Source organism: Parambassis ranga, chromosome 9, assembly GCF_900634625.1.
Source record: "Parambassis ranga chromosome 9, fParRan2.1, whole genome shotgun sequence".
NCBI classification, from domain to species: domain Eukaryota; kingdom Metazoa; phylum Chordata; class Actinopteri; family Ambassidae; genus Parambassis; species Parambassis ranga.
This window is the reverse complement of record NC_041030.1, coordinates 22,313,688-22,338,959: the sequence shown is the minus strand read 5'-3', so window position 1 is coordinate 22,338,959 and position 25,272 is coordinate 22,313,688. Positions and strand designations below refer to the sequence as shown.

Sequence of the window (25,272 nt, the reverse complement as noted above, 5' to 3'; positions counted from 1 at the left end):
GGTTTGGGTCCCCGCAGCACTTCTTCATCACGTCGCTCGTGGCTTCATGTTGCTGTCGTGCCGCTTTTCACAGGGCGTCGAGGACAAACAGCTGATGTGTTGGATGCAGCAACTTCCTGAGGCGGTTGGAGGCCATCAGGAGGAGACGGTAGAAGCTGCACTCTGTCTTTTACTCATCCTATGATGGACGTCTGGTGCCTCCAGCTGCAGCTCTGTGCCGTGAGCTGCCTCCTCCTGCACGGCGGGGTTTCTCTCGGTGAGTCGCTCACACACATTCCTGAATCAGAGACAGATTTTATGTCTTGATTTACAGTGATGACTGATGCTCAGATTATTTGTGGGTCTGAAGCTTTGGTGTGTTTATGTTCCAGCACACTGATGACTCAACTTTAAAAAAAGAAACAAGTGGTTGTTGGTTTTTCCAGCTAAATGTGTTTATGGTTTGCAAACTTTAAAGTGCTTCACAGATGATTGATGAGCTGATAAACAACCAATCAGAGAGGACGACAGAGACAGAAATCAGAATTAATAAATAAAACTATAAAAATGAAATGAGATGAAAATAGATGAGAGCTGCACTAAAACAGGTGGGTGAAGAAATAAAGCCGCAAGTGCATCAACAGAGTTAAATAGACAAAATCATCCATGTTCTGAACCCTGGAGGCTCTGCCAGCGATCCATGGGAGAGAGGCGGGTTCCCCCTGGACGGGTCACCCGTCCATCGCAGGGCAACATACACAAACCAGCACTCACACCTGCGAGCAACTCAGAGTCACCAGGTAACAAGCATGTGGAAGCACGGGGAGAAGCTCCGACAACAAAACGCAATGAAAGCCAAAGAGCTACAGTGACATTTAATGTCAAAATAAGTCTTAGTTTAGTCGACACACTTCCTTCTTCATTAAATATTGAAGTGGTTTTAGTTCTGATGTGTGGACTAGTGTTAGTGAATGTGTACCATGAGCATCACGTGTGATTTTGTGCTGGTTTGTGTGTCAGAAGTGACGGTGAGACACTCGGAGCTGCAGCAGTGTGAAGGAAATAAACCTGTGTGTGTCACCGACCCCAGAGACTGCAGCCCACGGCCGCCTTCATCTGTTCAGGGTGAGCACACACACACACACACTTGGTGGGTCTGGTTGTTGTTGGGTTTCACTCAGGTGTTTATGTGTTATTGTTGAAAGGTTAAAGGTCAGACAGGCTTACAGCCCTGTGCTGTGTGTCACCCCCTCTTGATCAGTGGTCTGAGGCTGTATTGTTGTTGTTTCGGTGCAGAGACCCTCAACATGTCCTGTTACTACCAGCGGTCTGCAGACCAGGTCCGGTCCATGACGTGTGCCTGGAGTCTGGAGTCTGACAGCCTGACTGACGCCTCTCTGATCTTCAGCAGGTGAAGCGGCTCCACACTGACCTTCAAAATCCACAGGAAACATCTGTTCATCTCCTCTTCATCTCCTCTTCAGTAAACGCGTCTATTCCTGTCGAGGCATCTTCAACCCGGCAGCCGTCCTTAACGTGACAGCCCGGATCAGGAACTACCTGACGGGGACGGAGACCTGGTCTCAGCCTCACACTGTGGTTCTCCGTAAAGCAGGTGAAAGGCGAAATGATGATGATGATGATGATGATGATGATGATGATGGTGATGATGATGATGGTGGTGGTGATGATCGTGGTGATTATGATGATGATGGTGGTGGTGATGATGATGGTGGTGATGATGATGATGATGATGATGATGGTGATTATGATGATGATGGTGATTATGATGATGATGGTGGTGATAATGATGATGGTGGTGATGATGATGGTGATTATGGTGATGGTGATGGTGATTATGATGATGATGATGATGAAGATGGTGGTGATGATGGTGATGATGATGATGATGATGGTGATTATGATGATGATGATGGTGATAATGATGATGGTGGTGATGATGATGGTGATTATGGTGATGGTGATGGTGATTATGATGATGATGATGATGAAGATGGTGGTGATGATGATGATGGTGATGATGATGGTGGTGATGATGATGATGATGGTTATGGTGGTGGTGATGGTGATAATGATGGTGATAATGATGATGGTGGTAATAATGATGATGGTGGTGATGATGATGGTGATGGTGATAATGATGGTGATAATGATGATGGTGATGATGATGATGGTGATGATGATGGTGATGATGAAGCTGAAGTCTCTCTCTCCTGTCCTCAGTCAAGCCCCCTCAGCCCCTGCTGTCTGTGCTCAGCTCCACTGAGGACTCGGTAGTTGTGAGTTGGAGGAGCAGCGCTAATGGCAGCTGTCGGCTTCGCTACAGACTCAGCGGCTCTCAGATGTGGATTCAGGTCAGCAGTGAACACACACACACACACACACACACCTCCACCTCCATCCTCAGCTGGAAAAACTGTGAAGACCTTTAAACACAGAAAGTCTGCAGCATCCGTCAGCAACGCCCTCTAAAGACGTCAGGAGCTCCCTGTTGCTGATCCAGGACTCAAAGTGGGGGGTCCTGGTCCCCCTGTTCCTGCCACCACACTGGGGTGTGTGCACCTCCTCATGGTGAAGGTGTGTCTCATGTCTTTGTCTTGTTTTTGTCTCGAGGCTGCAGATTCAGTCCCGGCACACAAAGATCAGGAGCTGACCCAGAGGATCCAAGGCCTCCAGCCATTCACAGTCTACAGCGCCGCCGTGGCCTGCAGGGGGGCGTCCAGCATCTGGAGCGACTGGAGCCTTGGCGTCAGCGGAAGGACACAGGACAGAGGTGACAGGAAGTGACATCACAGCTACGGCGGCTGTAAAAATGGTGGAACAGTCGCTGATCTGTGATGTGTCGTTGACAGCGCCCTCCAGGCCTCCGCAGGTGTGTTACCGAGCCGAGAGAACCGGGTCAGGTGATGTGCCTCTTCTTCATCTCATCTGGAAGGTGAGCAGCAAACATAATATGAAATAATTATATTAAATTTAAAAAAAAAATCTAAATAAAACCGCCGGATGTGAACACATCTCCTCAGACTTCTGACCCTGTGGAGGCTGGAGCTCGTATCCTTGGATACCAGGTAAGCTGCGAGTCCACTGGAGTGACTCAAAACGTCACCGAGACGACAGCGCTCCTGGTGGAGGAGGAGAAGAACTGCAGCGTCGCTGTTCGCTCCTTCAACACGGCGGGCTGCGGACCGGCTGCACGCCTCACCATCGACCCACAAAGGATGGACGGTGAGAGGCACATTGGCTGTTGTGTTTCCATGGTAATTGATTGAACAGTTTTTTGAATAATCAAAAGTTGATTATTTCTGCTGGTTGCCGGGGAAACGCTTAAAAACCTTCTTATAACAGGGTCAAAGTTTGACTGCAGGGAGGAAATCTATGCTCTGACTGCAACTAGGATTAATCTTCAAACTTGCAGAGGTTGTGACATCTCACACACACACACACACACACACACTGATAATGTCAACTCCTACACTGACACCTTTAAAGGTCGTGCTCCCACTTTTGCAACATCCTGTGTGTGTGTGTGTGTGTTCGGCGGAGGAAGCGTCAGCGCAGTGACACGATGTTCAGATAAAACTCAGCAACGCAGCACATTTTAAAACTTCCCTCTAAAACATGAGTTTACATGAGTTCACTTCCAGATGCTGCATTTCAATTTGAATCCTCAGTAAAAGAGCAGCAGCTGTTCGTCCTGAAGTCCACACACATTACAACAAACACTGTAAATAAACACAAATAAAAACACACACTATGAGACATGTTCAGCCGGTCCCGCAGCAGTGACCGTCCCCTCTGAGGTCCTGCAGCTCTGGCCTGGACCGGAGTGTGTCCTCTCTGTTGGACGAACAGGTTTAAAGTCCATTGACCCGTCCTGTCTCCGTCCTCTGCAGCTCCGCCCTCCGTCAGAAACTTGTGGGTTTCCAGCTTCTACCCGGGCAACAAATCCCTCCTGGTGCAGTGGGAGGCCTCCACCCTGCCTGTCAGCCATTTTGTTGTCCAGTGGCGCTCTGAGACGAGTTCATCAACCCTCCGCTGGTCCTCAGTCATCACCTCCATCACCTCCGCTGTCATACAAGGTGCTGACGGATGTTCAGCTGATTGGTGAATTCAGACATGATGATATCTGATGCAGCTGCACCAAGTGTCTGGAGCTGCTGCACCTTTAACGCTGATCAATTTAACAACAGCATCCTGTTCCAGATGATGACACAGATTACACACACACGTGATAGAGTTCCTGTTATCATTAATAAATCTCATAGTTTACTAAAACAGGAGGAAGTGTGTGTGAGAGATGCTCAGCTATGATACACTCTAACCCATCACATGTGTTATGAAAGTGTATTGAACAAAGTGCTTTAAACATCCTCTTTACAGAGTGTGTGTGTGTGTGTGTGTGTGTGTCCAGATGTGGATCCTGATGAGTCCTACCTGATCAGTGTGTTCCCCGTCCACCAGCAGCAGTGTGGACCTCCTGAGTCTCTGCCTGCCAGTCTGCAGCACGGAGGTAACACCAGAGATATGAGGAGGATTCTGGATGTGACTTCACAGAGGCCGAGGGAGGGAATTAAGAGAGGGAGAATGAAAGAGGCTGCATGAAATGTGGAAAGTGGGAGCAAGAAAGAGAGGAAGAAGAAAAAGGGGGGAGGAATAGAGAGAGGAAGGAGGGAAGGATACAGGGAATGAAGAGGAAAGGAAGGATGAAGGTGTGTTTGACGCTGTGTGCTCCCTCCCAGCTCTGATGGAGGCCGTCAGCCTGAACGTCATCCATGTGACTAAAACGACGGTGACCGCTGTGTGTGTGTGGCGGAGGACGTCTGGACCAATCAGAGTGAGCCGATACAGAGCGATGCTCAGGAGACACTCCGATGGACGCGGTGGGTCTTCGCCCGTGTTCTGTCCGTCTCTTCAGACTTTCGTCCGCCTGACTGATGATATCCGGACCCTCTGTAATCACAGGTGGCCCTGCTCTGACTTTGTACCCCGACCAATCGCAGCACACCTTCCTCAACCTGACACCCAACGCTCAGTATTCTCTCCTCCTATTGGCTGACAACATTTCTAGGAGCATCGTCCCAGTGGTGACGTCTTTCGGTGAGCGTCACCTCAGACAGGAAGTGTGTGTGTTTCCATGTGACTGTGTATGTGTTTAAATGTGATTATAATGTCATGTCTGTCTTACTAAGCGTTCTTTTATTATTTATATTTAAACTGACATTTTATCGTTCGTTTCAGATGAGGTTCCTGTGGTTGCTACGGCGACGCCTCTGCTGCTGCTGGCTGTCGTCGTGTTAATCATCGCCATCCTGTCCAGGACTGTGTGAGTGTTGATCTGACAGTAAACGTGTTGTTATTAGAACAATGATCAGATCAGATGTATTGATGAGGATCAGGAGGAGGACCCGGTGTTGTTGATGCTGTGCGGGCTTCACTGTGCAGGTACAAGTCGTACTTCTTCCCGCCCATTTCCAGCCCTCGAGGAAGCACATCGGGCCGGTGGCTGATGGACCCGAACCTCGAGGTGATCGGATCTTTGCTGCTTTTGTACACACACTGCAAACACACACAGTGACCACAAAAAGACGCAAAGTGACTGCAAGAGGTGTAAGAGAGACCACACAAAAGCCACGCAGACACACACTCGCACTCATGTTGTGTCCTTCCACCTGTTGTGTGTCAGTGCTGAGGAGCCTCTGTAGTCTCATTGTTGTTTTCCTCCAACAGAAAGGTGCAGAGGGGACCAACATCCTGGTTGTGGAGGACCTCCAGGTGACTGAAGTCCTCGTCAAGAAAAGCCTCATCATGGTGGATCCAAAACCGCCAATTGAACACGGAGACACGCCGTCGATCAGCCGCCTCCTCATCCGGCTGGATGCAGACTACGTGTCCGCCGCCGCCTCGGAGCAGCAAGAGGCCTCTTCACTGCAGGCCCGTCGGTCTGATGATGAAGTCTTCATCCCCGAGATGGAGGAGAGCCGAGACGTCGCTCTGCTTCCTCACATAGAAGAAGAAGAAGACCGGCAGGGTGACGTCCCTCAGATGGCCAATCACACTGAGCCGAGCGTGAGGTGTGGTGGTCAGGTGACCTGTGAGGCGGTATATGTGCGCTTCTCCTTTGTGGGAGAACGTGACGCTGAAACAGAACGGACCCGTCTGATGTGTGAGCCGGAGTATTTACCAAACACAGAGCCGACCCGCTCTGACCAGCTGACGGACAGCTGTTAAAGGGCTGTCAGGAAGTTAGTGACCCCTGGTGGCTGTGAGGCTCATTACAGCTCATTACAGGTGGTGTTCTTTAATTTCAGACTTCAAGAAAAACACAAAAAGATTTATGTTACTGTGATTGGCTGTTTGAGCAGAAACCAGTGCATTCTGGGAGTTGGAGTTCAGTTCAGCTTTCAGGGTTTCATGAAGTCCAATGATTAACATGTATGTTAATGATTACACTTACTAAAAGGTTACTCTTCAACCTAACTGTGTACTTTTCCTCCGACCCGTCGTCAGACGCAGTCTGAACCTGAGGTCTGGTCTGTTCTGAGGAATGTTATGATTCGCTCTGACCCTGTGGAGGTCTGCTTCAGCTCGGTGGGAGGTTTCGGGTCAGAGGTTAGAGTTCATGTGGATCCAGTGTCTGATCAGCTGGTGTGCGATGGTCTGTCGTGGAGGGACGGTGAAGGCGGGACGAGCTCCTCTGAACAGAGAGTCGATCACCTACATTTAAAAAAAGTTTGATTACACACTGTGGGTGTTTCAGAACCAATCCATCACCGCACTGTGACCTCGTCATCAGTAGATAATTATGCTAATAGCGCGAGCTGTTACGTATGTACCTGTTGCCGTGGAAACCACCGAGCTTCCTCGATCTCGTTCTCATCCACCTTGATGTCGGTCGATATGGCGACAGCGAGGCAGCCAATCATGAGGTTGGAGGGCATCGGCCAGGGCTGGCAGGAGACGTACTGAACCGGTCCGACCTTCACGCCGCTCTCCTCCTCCACCTCCCTCCTCACCGCCTCCTCCATCGTCTCCCCTGCAGGGGGAGCATGAGATCATCTTTACTGGGTCTCCTCAAGTTTGTGTGTGTGAGTGTGTGTCTGTGTGAGAGTGTGTGTGATACCAGGTTCCACAAACCCAGCCAGACAGGAAAACATCCCAGCTGGGAAGATCTTCTTCCTGCCCAGTAAGCAGTGGTTTCCATCAGGGTGGATCACCAGCATGATGACCACTGGGTCTGAAAACACACACCCTCTGTTACTGCTGGGCTTACTGTTCCTCCAGCTTCATGTCTGATGGGTGGAGGTTCGTACCGACTCTTGGGTAGCAGGTGTTGTGGACGCCCCGCAGGCTGCTGCAGTCGGAGTTCAGGCAGCTCCTCTTGTGCCCTCCCTCCTCCAGCCGGGTGCTGCTGCCGCAGGTCGGGCAGAAGCTGTAGCGGCTGTGCCAGGCCAGCACCGACCGAGCCTGAGCCACCACTCCTGTAAGGATGAGGGGAGAGGGATTACATCCAGATTAAAAACCAGCTCGCACACCGATGGTGTCCTCCTCACCTGCGTCCTCCTCGTTCAGATTCAGCAGGTCTCTGTTGGGGGTCTTCGGGAAGGAGCAGCTCTTTTCTCTGCAGCGTTTCAGCAGCTCAGCAGCGTCTTCATCTGAGCTGATGGCAAACCAGGCAGGAGGCTCCTGAGAGGAGGAGGAGGAGGAGCGGTTCTTCCTTCTCTCCACTCCGAGGAAGATGAGCACCGCTGAAGGTTTCTGGATCAGGTCTTTCACTGCCTCATATGTGAAGCGGCACAGTTTGGTCTCAGCCTGTTGGACACACACAGGTTAGCAGATCTGTGGGACTGCAGAGATTTCAGGTGTGTGCTCAGTGACGCACCGCCGCTCCACCGTCCTCCTCCTGGGAGGAGCTGACCATGGGGCTGAGGCTGGAGAACAGGAGGTAGACTGTATCTGGGGCACTCTGTCTGTCCTCTAACCAGACCTTATCCGTCCTCTTGGCACTCAGCCGGTCCAGCGGCTCGCAGCTGAAGTAGTTCTCCTGCGGGCTGAGGTCGGTGCCCGGCAGGACCCGCTGGCAGCCCTCATCTGTCCGGCTCAGCAGGTTGGAGACGTGTCTGTGGCCCCAGAACTTGGACACGTCATAGGCGGTCTGTGACGAGCTGTTCACCAAGAACTTATCACAGCTTCAGGAGGAAAGAAGTTTCATTAATGTTGTGCGTTCAGTGTCTTTAGTCTTTTAGCTCCTTTACTTTCTTTACAGTGTTTTATAGTTTCTGAGCTGCAGCTTCACATTGTGTTCGGTCATTTATAACAGTGTATTGGAGCCAAAAAATTATTAGAATAAAGTAAAAAAAAATATTTTACAACAATTACACAAACAGGCTGTGTTGTTCATTGAGCTAGCTGATTATCGCAGCTTTAAATTACCACTGACATGCAAACAAACATTAACCCCTTGTACCCGTGTGACAGCAGCCCTTCCACCACATGGTAGTGTCCGTTGCGAGCTGCGAGCATCAGCGCCGTCCAGCCGCTGTACCCGGTCTGGTTGAGGAGCGAGGGGACGCGGGTCAGCAGGGCCGACACCTGGCTCAGGTCTCCTCTGGCTGCAGCATCCAGAAACTTCTCCACCATCTCCTCTTTGGCGCTCAGCTGGAGGCTCGTCATCCTGACCGCCAGGCGGCACAGGTCAGAGGTAATAATTAATAATTATAAAACAAGTGACTTTAATCCAGAAATATATCAATGTAAAAACTGAACATTTAAATAAATTAATTTAGATATGTAATAAAATCGTAACTCCGAAATCACACTAATTATTCATGAAACGTCACTACGTAAATCTGCGTCAGTTATTTCCTTCTCCCTGTCTCATTGGTGCACACGGCTGTCAATCACAGTGACGTCGGGTTACGCCTGCCAAACATCTCACGCTGTAACAAAACAAACTAAACAGGAACACAGAGGCGTGTTTCAGAGGTAAATTCCCGGGTAGAAAGCGGTAAAAGTCTGTTCACACCGGCTGACCCGCCGAGCTCATGTCCCGTGTAGCCGCCGCCACTGCTCCGCTAACTGTCCGGGAAACTGCAACACAAACCCGGGGGGAACCTGACCGTTTATCCGCCGTCAAAGCGCGGATAAACGGTCAGGACCGTGCACGGGTCGAGTCTGAGGTTTAAATGTTGTGAAGTTTCTCTCTCACCTTCAGCTCGGAGCCGTTTGTTTCCTCCTCACTGCAACGACGAGCTGCGTTCAGGAGCAACAGCGACGCTGATCAGACCGGTGCTGCCTTCAGGTACCCGTCGTATTTCTAAGCATTACGCAATAATAACGACAGTGCGCAACCTATTTACTAAAAGGGCAAAGTTTTAAAAACATACTTTAGTCTCGTAGTTTATATAAGTTATTTAAAATCATGCTTCATGTAGCATTTATAGGAATTGGGAAAAAAAATATTAATTTGTATTCAACTCTCTTCTATATGTCACGTGACCAGGTACTGAGACAAATTCTATAACTGCAGGAGAGAAATAAGATCACAGATCTGTATTTTTGGTTTATTATTATTATTTTTAAATGTTTTCAATGCAAAAACATTATTTTCAGTAGCTTCAGAATTAGAATAGATTTTTTAAAACATATTTTTTTATTAATAATGAATATACAAATATATGAAATGAATATAAAAATAAAAATAATATTATACTACAGACAAGACAATGCAAAAACATGAAGACTGCTTATTAACAATCAAAATGGAAGAAACTCTGAAATCAGTTACAACACTCCTCTTGTAACTGATTTCAGAGAGTTTCTTCCTTTCCTTGTGCTCACAAACTAAACACTGAAATATCTCCAGAGTCATCATGTTTAACCATGATGCTGAAAATAATCCAAAAGGATTCATCTCTGAGGGCCGACGTCAATACCTTCGAATGTCAGTGAGCTGCTGATAGAACTGAAACGAACACACCTGTGGTTTAGTTAATACTTTATTAAAATAATTTATACAAAATAAACTTGTGTTACCTTTGGGAGTCCACCTTAAAATCACAGCACGCCTGAACATTCAGGAACCTCCATTAAATCCTTTAATTTAATAAGTTACACTCATTCTCATAAAACCTGCAGCAGAATGAATATACAGCCCGTCTCTATTATTACAGATCAAATCAATCTAAATATTGATTGGTTGATTAATTTGTTAATTAAAAAAAATGTACACAAATTAATCCAAATGGAAGTTAGAGCGTTCTGTGGAAGCCAACACAGTGAGTGTTAGTGCGCGGACTCTGTGTGTGTCTGTGTGTGTGTGTGTGTTAGGAGTAGAAGGTGAGAACGCTCTGGTGGTTTCCTCGGACCAGCAGCAGCGGTGGGACGTCTTTGGACAGAGTTTCCAGCCAACACATGTAGAGGGCGCTTGACACCGTTCCCTTCCTCGCCAAAGGCATGCTCCTGCACACACACACACAGACACAGACACAGACACACACACACAGAGTTATAATGAAAGAAAATAGATTCTTGAAAAACAACAAATCTTCCTAAACACCTAAATTTAACCACAGTTTGAGCCTCAGCTCTCAGTCTACTGTGCTGTATCCATGGCGACATGCTTCCAATTGACGCTTGGTGTTTTTACTGAATGTGCGGTGAGCAGCAGTTCTTACATGACGATGAGCTTGGCGGAGTTGGAGTGTTCCTTCAGCAGCTCGCTGAGCCTGATCTGACGGTTGGTCTGAAAGTCACACACACAACAGAGATCAGCGTGGATCTGTCTGCGCTGTGTGTGTGTGTGTGTGTGTGCGCACCTTGGCCTTGTAGAGCTCCAGTTCATTGTCGGTGATCCTCCAGGGTTCCTGGGCCTTCAGCCTCTCGGCGGCCTCCTGCTCCATGTCGTCCTCCTTCAGCCTGTACGGCTCGATCAGCTCCTTAAAGGTCAGCTTACTGTGGAAGGACACATTCAGGAGGTGAATCACTGACAGGTGGAGCAGGCTGATGAAGGACGCAGCAGAAGTCGTACTTGTGTTTCTTAGGTTTGGTGTTGATGTCTCCGAGAACGTTGATGTCAGAGAAGTCGATCCTGAACCTGCTGAGCAGCGTGGCCATCCTGACGGACACACAGACAGCAGCACTTTAAACCTGCAGTCTACCTGCAGAATACGGGGGGTTAGCGGCGACTGACTCACGCTCGGCGGTCGTGGTCGATGCGGTTTATCTTTCCGCCGATGAACACTCGGATCCTGCAGTCACCCCACTTGCTCCTGTTGGTCAGCAGGTAGGGAATCAGCAGAGTCAGACCTGGAAACACACACATTAGGAAATGAGTGCAGCTCAGGCATTTCTAACAGCAACAGGTGGCTTTAAAGCAGTTCTACAGAGAACCCTCCCACTTCCAGTTCATGTCCGGGCACCAGAGGACACTGTGAGATAGTCCTCTATGACTAGGAGTGCAGAGTTTATCAGAACTGAACTGATTAGGACTGATGGTGACGGGAGGTCCTCCGTCCACGACAGCCGGAGTCCTCAGATATACACTCAACAAAAATATAAACGCAACACTTTTGTTTTTGCTCCCATGTTTCATGAGATGGACTTGAAGATCTAAACTTCATTCCAGATACACAATATTACCATTCCTCTCAAACATTGTTCACAAATCTGTCTAAATGTGTGATAGTGAGCACTTCTGCTTTGCTGAGATAATCCATCCCACCTCACAGGTGTGCCACATCAAGATGCTGATCTGACATCATGATTAGTGCACAGGTGTACCTCAAACTGCCCACAATAAAAGGCCACCCTGAAATGTGCATTTTGTTTCTGCTTTATTGGCGGTCTGGGGACTCAGAACCAGTCAGTATCTGGTGTGACCACCATTTGCCTCATGCAGTGCAACACATCTTCTTCGCATAGAGTTTATCAGATTGTCTATTGTGGCCTGTGGAATGTTGGTCCACTCCTCTTCAATGGCTGTGCGAAGTTGCTGGATATTAGTGGGAACTGGTGCACGCTGTCGTATACGCCGGTCAAGCACATCCCAAACATGTTCAATGGGTGACATGTCCGGTGAGTATGCTGGCCATGCAAGAACTGGGACATTTTCAGCTTCCAAGAATTGTGTACAGATCCTTGCAACATGGGGCCGTGCATTATCTTGCTGAAACATGAGGTGATGTTCATGGATGTATGGCACAACAATGGGCCTCAGGATCTCATCACGGTATCTCTGTGCATTCAAAATGCCATCAATAAAATGCACCTGTGTTCTTCGTCCATAACAGATGCCTGCCCATACCATGACCCCACCACCACCATGGGCCACTCGATCCACAACATTGACATCAGCAAAGCGCTCACCCACACGACGCCACACACGCTGTCTGCCATCTGCCCTGAACAATGTAAACCGAGATTCATCCGTGAAGAGAACACCTCTCCAACGTGCTAGACGCCATCGAATGTGAGCATTTGCCCACTCAAGTCTGTTACGGCGACGATCTGGAGTCAGGTTAAGACCCCGATGAGGACGACGAGCATGCAGTTGAGCTTCCCTGAGACGGTTTCTGACAGTTTGTGCAGAAATTGTTTGGTTATGCAAACCAATTGTTTCAGCAGCTGTCTGAGTGGCTGGTCTCAGACAATCTCGGAGGTGAACCTGCTGGATGTGGAGGTCCTGGGCTGGTGTGGTTACTCGTGGTCTGCGGTTGTGAGGCCGGTTGGATGTACTGCCATATTCTCTGAAACGCCTTTGGAGACGGCTTATGGTGGAGAAATGAACATTCAATGCACGAGCAACAGATCTGGTTGACATTCCTGCTGTCAGCATGCCAATTGCACGCTCCCTCAATGCTTGTGGCATCTGTGGCATTTTGCTGTGAGACAAAACTGCACATTTCAGGGTGGCCTTTTATTGTGGGCAGTTTGAGGTACACCTGTGCACTAATCATGATGTCAGATCAGCATCTTGATGTGGCACACGTGTGAGGTGGGATGGATTATCTCAGCAAAGCAGAAGTGCTCACTATCACACATTTAGACAGATTTGTGAACAATGTTTGAGAGGAATGGTAATATTGTGTATCTGGAATGAAGTTTAGATCTTCAAGTCCATCTCATGAAACATGGGAGCAAAAACAAAAGTGTTGCGTTTATATTTTTGTTGAGTGTATATCTCTATAGGGGCTCGTTGGATGTGTCCAGTCAGAGTGGAGCATGCTGTGGCTCGTGGTGTGACAAGTGGTTCGAGCAACACCTCTCTCCATATGCAGAAGGTCTCTGGCTAACCTGAACTTTGAACTATGAATGCAAACCTGCTGCACGGCACACAAAAACAAACCAAAACTGTGACAACAACAACAAGTGAGATGGCAGCTTCTCCATCTTTATGTCATTATATAGAAACATGTTAAGGTGAAGCTGACCTCCGTCGTCGAACAGCCACCACACATCGATGGTTCCTTTGCCCTGTTTCTTCTTGAACTGCTGGCTGCTCTCCAGCAGGCGCTGGTCGGTCAGACTCAGAGGAGACTTGATGTCTGTCGCACAGAACACCGAGGTTAACGAGTTAGAAGAGAAGGCTGTCCTGAGCAGGGTGTTTGAACTGCCTACCTCTGGTGATGAGCGGGCTGCTCTGGCTGCTGGTGGTTTTTGAGGGACAGGAGTCCACGTCCGAGTCTTTCGTCACGCTGACAGATATCAGCACGTCTTTGGTGCTGACCGGCACCTTCTCGTGTGGCGACAGCAGCTCGTCTGCAGGCACACAGGCAGAAAGAGTGCAGTACAGAAAGAGACAAAGTGCCAGACACACAGAGGAGGACTGCCGTACCTTGTCCCTGGATGTGAGAGATGTCCAGTCCGTCCTGCAGGCGAAGGATCACCACTCCAAACTGCAGGTCAAAGGCATCGCTGGAATAAAACACAGGATTCTCTGAGTTCACTGCTCAACCTCCAGCTTTCCTCAGATCACAGCCGCCAGCCCTTACTGTATGGTGTTGATGTAAATCTCCACGTCTCTCATGTCTCCATCGCTCCAGTTGTTCTTGAAACCCATGACCAGAGTGTTTGGCTTCAGGCGCCCCAAACCGACCGCCTGAAGAGGAGCAGAGAGCACATTCGTCACTGGTGATGAGGGAGGTAGACTGAAGTCAAACACAGCGCTGTGCGTACCTGCAGGAGTAACTGTGAGCCGTGCCTCATGTTGTCGGCAAAAACGGGAGCGTAAAAGGCCTTGACGCGTTTTTTATTGAGCCAGCGCTGACAGCGGGCGTAGTCCTGAGACAGCTCCTTAAAGTTGGGCCGGCGGGTCGCCTGGCAGTCAGAGGACAGGAAAGGCCTGAAGACCAGCTAAGGGTTTCCACACACACTCATACACATCATTTCTACACACTGCTCCTTTACTTGTTGGTATACGGCAGGTTGGCTTATGTTCACCCTTATTGAGGCTGAATGAAGGTGTGTGTGTGTTTCCCTGTTTCCATGTGTGTACGTACAGTCCGGATGTGGCCGCAGACCATGAGGCTGACGTCCTTGGTGAACGAATGAACCAGCTGAACCAGGGCGGGCCGAGAGTTCGGGTAACCAACCAGAACCAAGCACTGTGGCCTGGAAGGAAGTTCACACCATCAGACTCTAAACTGTTCTGTCAGGGTGGTTCAGCTTCTTCTTCCCATGAGGGGTCTGAGTGAGCCCAGAATCAAACCTCTGCACTGACCTGAAGTTTTTGATGTGGTCCTCCACTCCGGTCAGGTTCAGGCAGTGAGTCAGAGCCTGGTTGTAGATCAGAGCCTGAGTGGACGAGCCCCAGTTCACATCTGCAGGAAACAGCAGCCGTGAACAAAAGCGACACACTGATGACATCAGCAGCGAGAGCGTCGCATCCTGATCAAGTGTGACGCCTTTGTGTTCTCACCGGGTTTCTTGTAACCTACGTAGATGTAGAGAGCGAGGACGATGAGCAGGGTGACGAGCGCCGCCCACCAGTTGATGACAAACATCACCAGGCAGCACAGGATCGCTCCGGCCAGCGACACCCACATGTTGTAGTATTTGAAGCTAGGGCGCCACCCTGTGGTGACAACGCAGCAAACGTCAGAAAAATCATCGTAATATGTGAAGATGCCATCGATCAGAGTGGAGAAGTTAGCGACACTACAAAAGCAAAAAGCTGATTTTGTGAGAATAAAAGCAACAATCTGACGTTTTTTTGACAGTGACAAGACAAGAGTGCAGCCAGAGTTTACCTGGAGAGTTGGCAAGAGAGGAGTGGAAGACGGAGAAGTTGATGAGTGCGTATGAGGCCAGGAAGAAGTTGGAGATGATGGGAGCGATGATGTTTAACTCCGCTGTCGGACAACAACACAGAGCTTCAGTAACAAGACCAGTTTTCCACCCACCGCCTGAGGCCGGAGCGCTGGCAGCATACCGATGAGGATGAAGGCCAGGCCGATGCAGAAGGTCAGGACATAACCGCGGAGAGGCTCGTTGTTCTTCCCATAACCCTTTGCAAAGATGCCCAGCCCGGGGTAGATGTTGTCCTTACAGAGCGCCTGCAATCAGAGCGGCCGTTATTGACGAGGAGCTTTCTGGACAATTGGACCAAACTTCGGTCTGATACCAGGGAACGAAGGAGGATCCATTTATAGTTTTAATTTTTTAATTCTGCCCTCAGTCCTGTCTAATAATTTAACCAAACTTTATTTATAAAGCTCTGAGGAAAGCAGTGACAACAAATCAGGAGCATAAACACGATAAAACCGTTTGGCTGTCTGACCTGGAAGACTTTGGGCGCGCTCACCAGCGAGGCGAGCGCCGAGGACAGAGTGGCAGAGAAAATCCCTGCAGTGATGAGCGGACTGAAGGCCGACACCAGACCCATCACCTGCACGACACACAGACACAAAAACACATCAGCAACTCTTCAGCAGAGAGAATTAGAGATGATTCGTCATCATCATCACTTCTGTTTAAATTCTGGAGTCTCCACCTGCTCAGGAGGCTCAGGAGCTCTTTCATAACTCTGTGGTGGCATTTCTGCAAACCTCCCCCCAGTTCCACACCAAACAGAGGATTATCTTATCTCTCATGTTAGCTATTAGCCTGTTGATTCATACTCATTCACTCTGTGAAGCTCGTCTCTGCCTACATTCAGCTCTCTGATTGGTTATGTGTCCAGCAGGAGTTTGATTTCTCTCTGTTGGAACTGACTCGCGGTAATCCAACTGATTCTTGGAAACAGAATCAGGAATGACTCGTGTTTTCTGTGTCCAGAGTGACCTTTGACCCCATAGGCCCACCCTGTGAGAGTCAGAGTGGACTTCTGGGGCAGATTTGATTCCAGTATGTTTGTGTTATTGTGCACAGTGGAGGTGAAAACTGTCCGTCACCATGACCAGCATCAGTTCTCAAATTTCTATCAACATTTCTCAGTACAGTCTGATGTGATGTGCGGTTGATATTCTTTCTCAGAATTCAGTGTGGTGTCTGGTGTCCTACAGTGTGTGAGTGTGTAAAGCTGGCATGGTCTGACCAAACAGGAGAAACAGATCTGAGCTTTGATTGTCTGACTGACTGAAGATACCTGCAGGAGGTGACGGTGACGTGGAGCACGTCACAGCCACTCTCCAACCTCTCCACACAGGAAAGGAAGGCCTTGGTCTCACTACAGAAAGACCGGAACATCACTATCCTGTCAGCAGACAAAAGAAGATGCACGATAGTCCTCAACACACAGGACTACCACTCAGTGACACGGTGCCACATATGAGACACTGAAGAGAGAGCCCACTAGCAAGAAAAAGCTATTGAGCTACCCGATAAAGTAAAGAAAGAACCAGGTAATCAACCACAAGCTCTTCTTCTGGCTTTATCCTGGGGAGGCCACTCCACACCTGTATGGACTCCCCAAGATACACAAAGGAGTCCCCCTCAGACCCAGCCTCAGCAGCACAAACTGTACCCACCAGCTCAGAGGAGGAAAAAGAAGGAGCAACATCACATCAGGAAGGCCCTGAAAACGCATAGTTATCCCAACTGGGCAAAACAAGACCCACCAACAACAAGAGGAAGGACAACAACTGGCTGAGGAAGAACATCATCATCCCATGTGTGTCAGGAGTATCAGAGAAACATCCCGGTCCATTTCAAACCCATGACAACACTGAGACAGAAACTGGTTCACCTGAAGGACAGAACTCCCAGAGACACACAGCAATGTGATATATGCAGTCCAGTGCAGCGAGGAGTGCTCTGATCTGTACATTGGAGAAACTAAACAACCACTCCACAGAAGAATGGCTCAGCACAGGAGAGCCACCTCCTCAGGACAAGACTCAGCTGTTCACCTCCACCTCAGAGACAAAGAACACTCCTTGTCCACATCCTAGACAGAGAGGACAGATGGTCTAAAGAGGAGTCAGTGAAGCATCTATGTGAAGCTGGAAGAACCTTCTCTTAACAGAGGTGGTGGCCTCAGACATCATCTTTCCACCACATACAATGCAGCTTCCATCCATTCCAGGAAGCTTCACTGATGAGTCACATGATCACAGCAAGAACAATGGACTGTCCACCTGTCCCCCCACCACAGCCCCCTGTAGCCTCACAGTGGTTAGACACAGCAGACACAGTCAGTCAGACCAACACAGGTCAGTATGGAGACATTTAGAGTCTCACACAGACTCACTGAGCTCCTCCACCACATATAAACCACGTTTCCCACCAAACAGTTAGAACTGATGGAGCTGATGGAGGAGCAGAGGAATGTCTTGATGGCATGACAACAACAGAGGAAAAAAAGGTTTTCCCCGCTACAACTGGAAACCTCATATGGTGAGTTTAAATACATATTTTACAAAAAACTCAGAGAAAGAACTACGTTGAAAGTTGAAAGCGTGTATGCTTCAGTCAGGGATGAGGTGTGTCTAACTACTCTTGTAACGTCACAGGCGAAGTGTTGGATGACTCCTGGCCCTGTTTGTGCACTCTGCAGGCAGGAAAACAGACGGAAACCTGCTCCTGATCGGGTTATGTTTGAGGACCACGTTACCATGGTAACAGACTCTGAGTGTACGTTTTCTTTGATTTCTGAGACGGGCTTGTGTTGAAACTTTCTGTTATGAAAAAATAAATAAAACAAGCTCGACTGTTTTTAGAGACACACGAGACTGTGCACCATGTCAGCGATATCAGTGTCACTGAGCTGTGTGTGTGTGTGTGTAGGTGGATGCTGTCAATGCTCTCATTCAGCTCAGAGCAGCAAAACCTTGTGACTCGAGACAACAGTCGCTATTATCTCTGCTGCACTTTGCACTTTGTTTGGGTCTCTCTCTCTCTCTCTCTCTCTCTCTCTCTCTCTCTCTCTCTCACACACACAGCATCCACAATCACAGAAGCCAGATGCACCTTGTGTGATTCACACACACACGTTAGAAGGCCTATTTATATGATTTAGGACGTCACAGCAGAGATGTGCCGTGTAACCATTAAATCAATGTTACTTCAGGCTTTTTTTATACAGATATGGAAGGACGGATCCACCACAGGGAGCAGTGGGATCTATCTTTGGAGGTGGATGTGTTTTGTATGCAGAAAAATTAAGAAAATGAAGTTTATGATGCTAAAAGCAAGGACTACTGTGTTGTTGTTTTTGTTCGTCTTGCAGTGTCACTCTGGTTCAGAGCTTCTTTCGTTTCTCCTTCACCTTTCTCCCTCTTTGTCCACATGTTAGGAAAACCTCTGGAGCGAGTACTTAGTGAAAGAAGTGACTGACAGGAAGGATCTTCTGTGAGCTAAAACACAAAATATTATCATGCTATTGCTTCCTGTTTCCCTGGGGACTGTCCTCTGAAACAGGGACACCTGGTCAAATCTGGATCTTATCAGGTCTGTGGTCAAACAAAGATCATCCTCATCGTCTTCCTGCTATGAAACATGAGTCTTAAATAGATTTCTCAGCCAAAATTGAGCTTCAGACCTCTTAATTCAGTTGCTGCAAAGATTTTGAATACCACCAACATGTTTCACTGGATCCAAGATATGACTAGTGGTCTGTGGAGAGACCCTGTCTGAGTTGCACCCTGGATTAATCATGTGATGTCTGACGATTTAAAAGATGATGTTACAAATACAAATCAGCTCAACCAGCTCATTTTGTCAAATCAGGTATTTTTTAAAATACTACGACTGATGAACAGAAAGAGAAAAAACAGGCGTCTGTGTGTGAACGACGGGAAACGGGACATGTTTTATCCTGACACGGCTTCACCACCAGCGTGCCGGCTTCCACAGAGAACAATAGCTGTGGGTGTTTGGATGGACGTCACGCTCTGCCAGTGTGTGCTGGCCTTTATGTAACACACATTCCTGATGTCATCATATCAGTCTCACAACATGCTGAAAGGTGCCGTTTGCTTTGGACGCCAGATCATCTGATCAGTGGAACACTGAAGGACAACACGCCTCACACAACAAGGAGTCTGATCCCAGAGTCCTGATCTCAATACCTGGTTCACATGAAGAGGCCTAGGGTTAGGGTCAGAACAGGCCTAACCCTGCCTGCTTAAAACAACACCTGCTGGCTAAGGGCAGCTGATGGGATCAGGTATCAGCCTCAGAATGAACTCCAAACACACAAAGGGATGGACTTTAGGAGCTCTGTGGATTGTGTGTGTGTGTTGTTCAGTGATGGCAGTGCCAACAGCGGGCACCGTACGTTACCTGGAAGTCGTTCATCAGGCCGAACTGACAGCCTCCCTCTTTGCAGATGGAGAAGTCGTAGCCCAGCGTGCAGGCGGCGTCGGTGCAGTTCACCGTGTCGCTCACCGTGTCATTGTGGTCGCCGGTGGCATCTCTGACAACACAGGAGCCTGCAGACACACACGCAGATGTAACAGCAGCAGACCAACACACTACAGTTCAGCTTTCTTCAAATGCTGCAGATGTCTTTAACTTGTGCACCTGTAGAGATGGTGACCCCCACATATGTGAGTCCTGTGATGAGGATGGCCAGCAGGGTGCCTTTAGGGATGGCTGACTGGGGGTCCTGAAGACAATAAAATCAGAGTCTCAAACTGGACGTGTATGGCACGGTTCTTACTGAAGAACTAAGGATCATAAAGTATTTTAACAAACTGTATGAATGTGTTCATCACAGAAAACTGCAGCAACCTTTTTGCTATGAAGCCCAATCACTCACTGATCATTGAACTGCAGCTGGAGGCTTCACATTCAGATCATCAGACAAAGTTTGATGTTCAGCGGAAACGTATGACAAAAAAAAACAAATGGAGCCCAGGATTGAACTTTGGAGACCACAGCAATATTTTATCCACTTTGAAGTGGAGACCAAATCACAGTTTGCTAAAGGATTCACACCTCTGACATCAGCCAACAATGTGATGCACAGGATGTCAGAAAATACTTTTAAATATTTAGGAACCCACAGTGAGATCTCCGGAGATGTTGGCTCCAGCCAGGATTCCAGTGGCTGCAGGGAAGAAAATGGCAAACATGGAGAAGAAGGTCTCCTCGTCTCTGAAGTCTGGACCGAAGTTCTCTATGAAGATGGCAGCTGTAGGAGTAAAGACAGCCAAAACAGAAGGACCATGAACTGGCAGCATAGAGTATAACAGTAGTACTGGGAGAACCAGGACGCAGACTGACTGTGGTAGCCAAAGAATCCTTTGGGCTCTTTGCTTTCTGATGGCATGAAGCTTCCTAAGAAGTAGTTTGCGATGGCTGCCAGCAGGATCACCAGGAGGACGATCTGAGCCTGAGGGGGGACAGGGAGGGCGGCGTAAATAGGATTACTGTCGCTGCTCTGTAGACAGCCAGGGTCCTAGTCCACCTCTCATCAGAATGTCCTCACTTTAAAAAAGATTACAGGTGCATCTAAAAACACTTTGTTGTTTCGGTCACTCTCAGCTCTCCTGTTTGATGACTCCCGCTCACAGGTGATCAGTGAAACTAGAACATTCCCTCACATCTGTATCCTCTAAACTCTTCTGCTATATGCTGTGATCTAGGATCTGGATTCTGCTCTCCCTCCAACCTCTAGACCTGCAATCAGGCTGACTGGCCGAAGAGACTCAAGTCTGATTTTTTTCAGGTCTGTATGGACACAAGTTTGATTTTCAATCCTTTTTTTCAGTCTGACTTGAGTCACTTGATGTTCTCTACATCAAATACACAGTATATCTGACATGAGTGAGAACAGTCAGTCAGCCGGATGCTCTGACAGCAGCCTCTCTCTTCTTCAGTCCACTTTTTACTATATGCTTCCACTTGAGAGAGCTTCTATGATGGACAACGTGACTGAACTACATACAGGAATGAAGCTGTATTCTATTATCTAATATTCAAACGGAAAAAACTTGTATCACATTCAATAAGTCCAGAATATTTTACATTTTCACTCCCTGAAATTAAAAATATAATGTTCTCAGGATATTCTATTTTTAAGAATTGTTAGAAGAAAGAGAAGAATCAACGTTTACATTAGAAGTCAATGTTCTTGATTCCTTCAGTGAGCCCTCCAAGTCTGTGATAGATGAGCACCATCAGGTTCACAAATGTCTCAAAAAAGTCCTCATGGACACTGACACTGAAAACGGAGGTTTCAGTCCTACCTTAGCTTCCCACTCCATCCCAGCCACAGAGATCCCCAGCAGCAGGATGATGGTCAGAGTCCCGACGATACGAATGTCGTTCAGCTTGTCAGTCATCAGGGCGTCGACATCCTGCAGCCAGGAGCGACATCAATAAGAGGGACGCCCCTCCCACCAGAGACTCTGAATACTTACACCAAAGCACTTCTTACACTGAGCATCTCCACCACGGTCTCTGCAAAGCCCACCACGTACATGGCTACAGCCACCGCGTTGGCGAAGGCGAAGATGAGACCGATGGAGCCTCCAAATTCTGGACCCAGACTCCTGGAGATGAGATAGTACGCCCCCCCTGCACAGCAAGGTTAGAAGTTAACAAAGGAACCGCGTTATAAAGCTGGGGACCAACTCAGGTACTCCTCACCTCCTCGTACGAAGCCGTTGGTCGCTATAGCAGAGGTGGACAGACCTGTGATGGTGGTGACCAGAGTGGCCATCAGAATGATGGCAATGGTCAGCCCTGTTTTTCAACAAAGGAAAGACATGTGAGAGGTGTCTCTTAATGAGAACCAAACCGTTTCTCTACCAGGCTGTAAACATGTTCATTTCTGCTTTAGAGTTTACATAGAGTTCTACATTGTTGGAGCCAGCCCTCTAGTGGACACTGGTGGAACTGCAGCTGTTGACACTTGCTAGTATTGTGTGTTTAATGTGATAAAAGTGTGACTGAAGATGAAAGCTTTGAGCACATGACAGATTTGTACCGACCGATTCCAGCCTGCCCGACGATCCAGGACATCCTGATGAAGAGCATCACACCCCAGATATTCAGCATGCAGCGGATCTGCAACACAAACGCACACACTGAAAAGACTGCAGAGATAATGGCCGCCATCTTTGTTTGACAATAACGAGTTTCAGTGACTGCTGGTGTCCTGTGACGTTATGCTCTGAGCTAACCAGGACTAACCAGGACTCCTTTGACCCATCCAAACTTGACTGTTCCTCCCTTTCCCTCCTTTGCAGCCAAGGCCGCCGCCTCCTCTGCTGCTGACGGCTCCTCTCCATTGGCCAGACCATCCTCAAAGGGTTCCTGACAACCACAAGTAAACAGGTGAGGATTAAGAGCTCTGACCGGACAGACACTAACTCTAACCTTTGGACTATTAAGCAGGAAATGAATGGATTTTTTTCTAGGTTTCTAATCTCTCTTTTTGTTCAGAGTGCTCCCCTCCATCCTCGTAAAACATAAACTATGGGATGTCTCATGTTTGGAGACACTTACAGGCCAAAGGAAGGATCTCTCAGTGAGTCAGTGTTGTCATAAAAGTGATCTTGGTGAGATGCAGGGCCCTCTGGGGCCTCTGAGGCCTCTTTAAGTGCTCACTGTTACTGTACAATGAGCCTCTATATTACCTTGAATGTGAGGAGTGGGAGATGCTGAGGCCTGCTGTGTGGTGAGTATTGTGTGGGCAAAGACTGAAGGGTCTTTTCTCATCAGGTGGGTTAGTTTCATTTAAACTGATACACAGTAATATTTAATACAATCTAAATGTATGTTTTGAAGTTTTTGCTCTGAGTGTGCGCCCTGGTGACACGTGTTCTTTAAAGTGACAAAGGTTTTGTTACTTTATCCAGTTCATCGTGCAGCTCCGACAGTGACGGTCTGGTCAGCTTCTCTCCAAAAGGCGCAGCCGTCTGCCGGTAGAATTCGATGTTGGGCACCGCGTCTATGGTGTTGTGTCCGAAGGTTCTCATGTAGTAGGTGTTGGAATGGGAGTCGGAGATGTGCGTGTGGCCCGTGCCTGTGGAGTGGAGGCTCACAGAGTCGCTCTTCATCTCAGGCTCGTGGGAGACATCCGGTGGAAGCCCGATGTCCATCGCACTGCCCAGCGCGCCCGTATCCAGAAAGCCCACCACCCTGAACCGTCCTTTGGACTCATCAGAAGGCCTGGATCCTTCCCCGGAGCCAGGGCCAGCAGCTTGGGTCTGGTGCGCTGCAGATGATGATGATGCCTCCGTCACCACATCCACCTGGAAACGGCTCTGTGGGGAGCCCTCGCTCCTCAAGGACGGTTTCTGCCCCGACATGTTCGCCCGGATAGATGAAACAACCAGGAGTAGTGCACTACAGTGATGCACCCAGAGACAAACGGTTACCGTGAATACTGGACCTGCTCCGAAGAACCGAAGGAGAGCCGCAGCATTTAATAAGCCACTAACAGCTCAGCGCGAGGACATGCACGGAGAGAGATAAGAATGGACTCCGAATCAAACATTTATCCATAAAAAGTTAAAGTTACAAACTGTCATTATTTTTCTGACGTCCTCCTTATGCTGCGCCAGGACGCACAGCAAAGTTCTGAGTCCACCGTGCGTAAAAGACACCAAGTCACTCTCGCGCTCCCTCTCTAGTATCCGTCCATCTATCCACAGATTGGCAGCGTCTCTCCCCTCAGATGGTGACTCAAATGCTTTATTGTCATCTCTCTCTTTGTCTCCTCCTCTCTTTTAATCCTGCTCGTCACAGCCCAGGAGCACTGTGCACAAAGAGGAGGAGCAAGGAGACGAAAGGTTGGATCGATGCGCATTACGCACCACGCTCATTACGCAGTAAATGCTCCAGCAGAATCGCCTTGGATGTCAATAGCATTTTCCCCAAACGTTTTCCAAAGTTTATTAAATCGCAGAAATACAATTGCAGATTCTATTAAATATTCTGCTGTGTCCTGGTGAACTTTGGCAGTTGGATGCGTCAGGACGCACGGCAGAGAACTGTGCGTAATATCGGCGAAGGACACCGAATCTGTGACTGTGTGTGTGTGTGAGAGAGCATTAAACAAAGACATTTGTCATCAGTACTGGTGACACACTGAGACATTCACACAGAAGCCAAGATACGCACGAATGGAGGCAGCAGCAGCAGCATTACCATAAAGAACAATGGCTGCTTTCTCTGTCGAAGCTCTTGATGCTGGAGCCAAACAATAAATACAGAGTTTTAATATTAGAGGTTAATTCAGATTGAAAGTTGAGGGCAGGGTTAATTCTGGTTTTGGGGTGTGCTCTCCGTCCTCACCTGGAGATCTCTGACTCAGAGTGAGCTCTCTCTGGAGGCATCTGCTGAAGAAGATTTTACACACTGAACACTGACCCCATGTGGGGAAAATGTAAACTGCAGGCCCTGATCAATTCAAGATAATACAAAACCTCAATTAAGACCTTTGAGACTAAAATGTAAAAAAGAGCAACATATTTTATAGGTTGGCCATTCTAAGCTTTAAAGTAGCTCCATCACTTGTTTTAACATTAACATCAGTGAAATCAGTATGTTTAATGTTTATTGAGATGAACTAACAAGTTTAAACATGGCTGTGACAACAAACAAAAAAGGTCACTTCATTATCAGACCGGTTTATATCCAGCCATCATGACAAAAACGTCATGGCTCCACCTCAGCCAATCACAGCAGAGCGTCCGATCAGCGGGTATTAGCAGAGACACTCAACCTGTTTGAAAGTCAGGAAACAACAACTGCAAGGGTCAGGGTGACGGAACCCATCCTGATCTCTTCAAACACTGCAGGTCAAAGGGCACACAGACAGACACACACACACACGTTACACTTTAACCTCGTGGACTCTCCTTTCACATCCGGCTTTAT

The 25,272-nt window shown here is 48.2% G+C and overlaps 3 protein-coding genes across 4 annotated transcripts; 1 reads left to right on the top strand and 2 right to left on the bottom strand.

The window, feature by feature from the left end:
• Positions 1-6: 6 nt before the first annotated feature.
• On the top strand, positions 7-6,472 carry LOC114441227 (interleukin-6 receptor subunit beta). Its single transcript, XM_028414029.1, has 15 exons — positions 7-256; positions 1,000-1,104; positions 1,276-1,390; positions 1,464-1,594; positions 2,224-2,354; positions 2,614-2,773; positions 2,853-2,935; positions 3,024-3,225; positions 3,894-4,079; positions 4,412-4,510; positions 4,740-4,880; positions 4,963-5,097; positions 5,239-5,323; positions 5,443-5,524; positions 5,728-6,472. Exons 1-15 carry the CDS (start codon positions 181-183, stop codon positions 6,226-6,228), a joined length of 2,232 nt encoding a protein of 743 aa, XP_028269830.1. The 5' UTR covers positions 7-180; the 3' UTR covers positions 6,229-6,472.
• Positions 6,283-9,299, bottom strand: nudt12 (nudix (nucleoside diphosphate linked moiety X)-type motif 12). Of its 2 annotated transcripts, none has more exons than XM_028414034.1 (8): positions 9,206-9,299; positions 8,465-8,671; positions 7,880-8,186; positions 7,551-7,809; positions 7,311-7,478; positions 7,121-7,234; positions 6,834-7,033; positions 6,283-6,714 (listed from the first exon to the last, which is right to left on the bottom strand). In XM_028414034.1, exons 2-8 carry the CDS (start codon positions 8,668-8,670, stop codon positions 6,604-6,606), a joined length of 1,365 nt encoding a protein of 454 aa, XP_028269835.1. In that variant the 5' UTR covers position 8,671; positions 9,206-9,299; the 3' UTR covers positions 6,283-6,603. The 2 variants fall into 2 exon arrangements, with proteins under 2 accessions (XP_028269835.1, XP_028269836.1); XM_028414035.1 differs by having other exon boundaries at positions 7,551-7,696; positions 7,911-8,186.
• Positions 9,300-9,979: 680 nt separating this feature from the next.
• Positions 9,980-24,359, bottom strand: LOC114441225 (solute carrier family 12 member 2). Its single transcript, XM_028414026.1, has 26 exons — positions 23,238-24,359; positions 22,579-22,701; positions 22,377-22,452; positions 22,033-22,128; positions 21,821-21,960; positions 21,630-21,740; positions 20,665-20,773; positions 20,445-20,572; positions 19,960-20,044; positions 19,720-19,868; positions 15,776-15,883; positions 15,428-15,551; positions 15,246-15,347; positions 14,915-15,070; positions 14,717-14,816; positions 14,496-14,607; positions 14,173-14,313; positions 13,989-14,095; positions 13,832-13,911; positions 13,615-13,755; positions 13,428-13,541; positions 11,193-11,304; positions 11,027-11,113; positions 10,815-10,950; positions 10,674-10,741; positions 9,980-10,458 (listed from the first exon to the last, which is right to left on the bottom strand). The coding sequence occupies exons 1-26, from the start codon at positions 23,697-23,699 to the stop codon at positions 10,323-10,325; spliced, it is 3,303 nt and encodes a 1,100-aa protein (XP_028269827.1). The 5' UTR covers positions 23,700-24,359; the 3' UTR covers positions 9,980-10,322.
• Between the last annotated feature and the right edge of the window lie 913 nt (positions 24,360-25,272).

Excerpts from the sequence above, each read along its gene's own strand:
- LOC114441227 (XM_028414029.1), top strand. The coding sequence starts at position 181 with ATGATGGACGTCTGGTGCCTCCAGCTGCAGCTCTGTGCCGTGAGCTGC. Across the intron at positions 1,391-1,463 it reads GCCTCTCTGATCTTCAGCAG|TAAACGCGTCTATTCCTGTC; the intron begins GTGAAGCGGCTC and ends TCTCCTCTTCAG. Across the intron at positions 2,936-3,023 it reads TTCTTCATCTCATCTGGAAG|ACTTCTGACCCTGTGGAGGC; the intron begins GTGAGCAGCAAA and ends ACATCTCCTCAG.
- nudt12 (XM_028414034.1), bottom strand. The coding sequence starts at position 8,670 with ATGACGAGCCTCCAGCTGAGCGCCAAAGAGGAGATGGTGGAGAAGTTT. Across the intron at positions 7,235-7,310 it reads CACCTGCTACCCAAGAGTCG|ACCCAGTGGTCATCATGCTG; the intron begins GTACGAACCTCC and ends GTGTGTTTTCAG. Across the intron at positions 7,034-7,120 it reads GGCTGGGTTTGTGGAACCTG|GGGAGACGATGGAGGAGGCG; the intron begins GTATCACACACA and ends CTCCCCCTGCAG.
- LOC114441225 (XM_028414026.1), bottom strand. The coding sequence starts at position 23,699 with ATGTCGGGGCAGAAACCGTCCTTGAGGAGCGAGGGCTCCCCACAGAGC. Across the intron at positions 20,774-21,629 it reads GGATGGAGTGGGAAGCTAAG|GCTCAGATCGTCCTCCTGGT; the intron begins GTAGGACTGAAA and ends GTCCCCCCTCAG. Across the intron at positions 15,348-15,427 it reads CCTGGCCTTCATCCTCATCG|CGGAGTTAAACATCATCGCT; the intron begins GTATGCTGCCAG and ends GTTGTCCGACAG.